This window comes from Sorghum bicolor, chromosome 3 (assembly GCF_000003195.3).
Source record: "Sorghum bicolor cultivar BTx623 chromosome 3, Sorghum_bicolor_NCBIv3, whole genome shotgun sequence".
NCBI lineage: Eukaryota > Viridiplantae > Streptophyta > Magnoliopsida > Poales > Poaceae > Sorghum > Sorghum bicolor.
In genome coordinates, this window is record NC_012872.2 from 8,403,522 (window position 1) to 8,408,547 (window position 5,026).

At 55.1% G+C, this 5,026-nt stretch overlaps 1 protein-coding gene across 1 annotated transcript; it reads left to right on the plus strand.

The window, feature by feature from the left end:
• LOC8070437 lies at positions 1,320 to 4,782 on the plus strand. Its single transcript, XM_002455255.2, has 7 exons — positions 1,320 to 1,763; positions 1,843 to 1,935; positions 2,074 to 2,148; positions 2,275 to 2,400; positions 2,496 to 2,585; positions 2,765 to 2,863; positions 3,054 to 4,782. Exons 1-7 carry the CDS (start codon positions 1,577 to 1,579, stop codon positions 4,262 to 4,264), a joined length of 1,881 nt encoding a protein of 626 aa, XP_002455300.1. The 5' UTR covers positions 1,320 to 1,576; the 3' UTR covers positions 4,265 to 4,782.

Below are 5,026 nucleotides of genomic sequence, written 5' to 3' on the forward strand. Positions count from 1 at the left end.
TCTGCGTCTGAATTTTGATCTACTACCGGATCTGAATCAATAACGGCTGCTCATATATATTTTGATCAACCGAATTTTGATGATAGCTAGGTGTGAAGCGACTCCCTACTACCCGAACCCCGATCATCAAAATCGCAGATTATCACAATATATCCCGGAATTTTAAATGGCGGGGACGACAAGAAATAAACAGGCCGGCCGGGGCGGCATGCATGCACCCCTAATGCACACCACCAATGGGATCCACTACGGTGCACGCAAACAACTGCAGACGACGACGATCGAGTCACATGGAAAAAATTTCCATGCCTGCAGGAACTGGGGAAGCACAAAACACATGGCCCGCGACCCTGCTGCACGGCACACGATCTGCCTGCGCGCGGTACGTAGCACCGGACGTACGTGTCGTCCCAGCACGACGATGTAGAGTATGGTCGTGTCGTGCTCCCCCATCAAACATCAATGATAGTAGATATAGTTATACCCCCCCTCGACCTCACCTCACCTCGCACACGGCTGGTCCAATGCAATCGGCACGCGATGGGCGACACGACGATGCGGCTAGGGATGAAAACGGATCGGATCGGTGCGGATAATGTCTTTTTCGTATCCTAATCCGCTTTTCTTTGTCGGATTCGGTGCGGAGCGGATAATACACGGATGTGGATGTGGATACGGTTTTTTTCGGTAGTCGGAACTGGTACGGATATGGAGCGGAAACGGATCGGAGACGGATTTTAACAGTCGAGTAACATGTGCATACATAGAGAATTATATGCTTGTGAAGAATTTATTTAGTACAAAACAAGAATAGGCAATAGATAATAATCTTGCATTGCATTCCATGTTGCTGCTCTCACACTAATAATTAATACTTAACATGATATCTTCACCAAAAAATAATAAGTTATTAGCCAATAAATAATAGCATCTAGCAAATTTCTTAATTTAAAAATTAAACAACCACATCATAAAATAAAAATCATCAACTAACAATTTTTTTTAAAATTCTAAATTCTTTAGTCTTCGAAGAGAAACCTTCGGATATCCTATTTTAAACATCGGATAATCCGCATAAAATTTGCGGATAATCCATATCCACCGGATTTTACCTATTCCATATCCTACCCCGTATCCGCAGATAATCGGATTCGGATTATCCGTATCCGCACGGATGTTAAAAGTTCTTCTCCATATCCTCAAAATTCGAATTCGGATCGGATCGATTCGAAGAATTATCCACACCACTTTCACCCCCCCGGCCAACCGCGGCGAACGCACAGGCACAGCCGCGGCGAGCGCGAGAATATATAAAGCACTGTCAGCTCCGCGCTCCGCTGCTGCGTGGCCTCCCATTTTTATTCTTGTGCAGGGCCGTGATCCCGCTCGACCATTGGCCGCCAGCTACAACCGATCAAGCGCGGGCTACCACGCACGACCCTAGCACTATCACTAGCGAGTTTTCTTGGATCGGGCGACGCCGTTGCCTATCCCGGTCTTTTGCATCCTCACGCTAGCTACCTATTTGGAGCAACAAGCATAGTTGCGACTTGCGAGCAGACCACAGGCAGAGACCATGAAGGGCGGCGGCGCCGGCGACAAGGCCGGGAGGGGCGGCGTCGGCGTCGGCGGCGGCAGGATACCGCAGCCGCTGCGCCTCGACTCGCAGCGGTTCAGGCTGCTGTCCATCGTCGTCGGCTGCTCCGTCATCTGCCTCGTCTTCCTCCTCTCCTCCCGCCCCGACGCCACCGCCTTCGACACCAGTCAGTATCACTAACTAACCACCTCTCCTCGCGCCTTCGTTTGTACCTCTGACGCATTCATGCTTGCTGCCTGCTGCAGTGAGCCCCAAGGCGTCGCTGGTGGCCGCGCGCCGCCCGGTGGCCGTCAAGACCCTGCGGACCTCCTCCGCCGCCGCCGCCGCCAGAGGCTTCGGTACGTACACCTACTACACACGATTGCTCCATCAAACTCGCCGCTCATGAAGTAGAGTAATAATCTTCTCCATCCTTTTTGCTTGGATCCCGTCGCGTCAACCCAACCGTGCGTGCTTTTTGTTCGATCGATCATCAGGTGGCGATTTCCATGTCGACGTCCGGCCGCAGCATCATGACGAGCAGACCGCCGGCGACAAGACGATCACAGAATGTACGTCGCCGACGCCGATGGGGACAAGCCCGACGCTTTTAGATTCTGCTCTTTGCCTGCCAGCATCGATCGTGGTTGTGTTCGTAAATTAAAAGATCTCTGATTTGTTTGTTTTTGTTCCTTCAGGGGTCAGAGACACGGTGATCGTGGAGGAGAGCAGCGAGGCAGAGCCGGAGGAGACGGAGCCCGGCCGTGACGCCAGTGCCACTGCCGCGGCGTCGTCCAACTCCGACGACCACCCTGCCGCACCAGGTACGTGGACGTGCCCACGGTCACGGGGCAACGACCAAGCTTTCCACAAAGTGGCAAGACGTGAACGTACTTGACTAACTTGTGGAGCCCGGCAGGTACCGAGAAGGCGGTCCACGACGCCGCCGCGATCACCGTGCAGCCGGCCGCGGGAACGACGACGTCGACTGCGCCGGACAACAGGCCAGGTCCGTGCTCTGCTCCCTCACTAGCTAGCTACCCTAATTAACCGTCAAATGATCCGCCATGCCGTGCACGGCGGATGAACGACGACGGTCATCAGTCATCACGATGAATGGACGCGACGGGACTGTTACACAGCATGTGTGCGATGTGACGTTCGTCTTTCTGATTGCATCTTGTGCAGAGGAGAAGACGGGAGTTGCAACTGGTACTGGTGGTGGTGGTCAGAGCAAGGTCCAGCAGCAGCCAGCTCGGCAACGGCAAGACGAGGAGCCAGCACGACGTACGTGCAGTGGAACGGCGAAAGCAACGCCGAACCAAACCTAATATAATCTAATCAAATCGTCAACTTGTTTTAATTTCCTTAGCATTTTTGTAATTTGAGCAAGAATCGTAGACCTGTCAGCAAGTGCATCCATGGTATGGTGGAGCCTGATAACGAATTAACCAACGTGACACCACGACGCGTGCAGAATCTGGCGGGGACCACCACCACCAGCAGCCGCTGTGCGACTTCTCCGACTTCCGCAGCGACATCTGCGACATCGCCGGCGATGTCCGGTTGGACGCTAACGTGTCGTCGTTCGTCGTCGTCGTCGACCCGGCGTCGGCGAGCGGCCAGCAGGAGGAGGAGGAGCACAAGGTCCGGCCGTACCCTCGGAAGGGCGACGAGACGTGCATGGGGCGGATCACGGAGATCACGGTGCGCGCGACGCGCGGCGCAGCGGGCGCGCCGCGGTGCACGCGGACGCACGCGGCGCCCGCGGTGGTGTTCTCCATCGGCGGCTACACGGGCAACATCTTCCACGACTTCTCCGACGTGCTGGTGCCGCTCTACAACACGGTGCGGCGGTACGGCGGCGACGTGCAGCTGGTGATGGCCAACTCCGCGTCGTGGTGGCTGGTCAAGTACGACCGGCTCCTCCGCGAGCTGTCGCGCCACGCGCCGCTGGACCTCGCCGGCGCCGGCGCGGCGCGGGAGGTGCACTGCTTCCGCCACGCCGTCGTGAGCCTGCGCGCGCACAAGGAGCTCATCATCGAGCGGGACCGCAGCCTGGACGGGCTCGCCACGCCGGACTTCACGCGGTTCCTCCGCCGCGCGCTCGGGCTGCCCCGGGACGCGCCCACGCGCCTCGTCGTCGGCGGCGGCGACGGGACGGGGAGGAAGAAGCCCCGGCTGCTGATCATCTCGCGCCACCGCACCCGGCTGCTCCTGAACCTCGACGCCGTGGTGCGGGCGGCGGAGGAGGTCGGGTTCGAGGCGATCGTGAACGAGTCGGACGTGGCCAACGACATCGCGCAGGTCGGCGGGCTCATCAACTCGTGCGACGCCATGGTGGGCGTGCACGGAGCGGGGCTCACCAACATGATGTTCCTGCCGCCGGGGGCGGCGCTGGTGCAGATCGTGCCGTGGGGCGGGCTGCAGTGGATGGCGAGGGCGGACTACGGCGACCCGGCGGAGGCGATGGGGCTCAAGTACATCCAGTACGAGATCGGCGTCGACGAGAGCACGCTCAAGGACAAGTTCCCCAGCGGGCACAAGATCTTCACCAACCCGACGGAGCTGCACAAGAAGGGGTTCATGTTCATCAGGCAGACGCTCATGGACGGCCAGGACATCACCGTTGACGTCGCCCGCTTCAGGGAGGTGCTGCTCCAGGTGCTCAACAACCTCGCGCAGTAGACGCCGGCGTGCTCACTGCTCAGCACAGTCACACTGCTGCTCTGCTACCCCGGCCCTACATAGTAGTACTCCTGTAGTATATATACACATTATTACTGCAATGTATACGTACATTAATTTAGTTGGAAATTTGTATCATTGTTACGGATGTACACTTTTACAGTGAGACCATGGGGGCATAAAACTGTACAATGGAAGAGGGAAATCTTTGTTTGGGTGGATTGTGGAAGCCATTTTAGACTATCTCCAACAATCGTCACCCAAAATACAAGACCTAGTCTTCTCCAACAACAAGACCTAAAAGACAACACTCTCTGCAAATGGGTCTCGAGGAGAGAGGATACCCAAATTTGGGTTATGCCTCTCCTGATACCCAAAATAGGTCTTCTGTATGGGTATTCTGTTGGAGGCTATAGGTATTGTGTTGGAAACCTATTTTGGGTTTGGGTTCCATATGGATTTGTTGTTGGAGATAGCCTTAGCATATGCACTGGATAATGGATTTGTCCCTATTTTTAGATTAGGAGTGCATTTATTACAATTGTGGTCCCTATATGAAGTACGCACACTAATTTTTTTCGTTATTCATCAGATTTTAGTGCATGACTTTTCTACATGTATATGTGGGACCGGATCACTATCGTGAGTCCATGATCAGCAGTTCAGCACATGTACTGATGCAGGACCTCTGGACCTAAGAAATTGACAAACCTTAAAGTTCGACTACCGTCCAGTCTTCGATGATCCCATCCACTAATACTC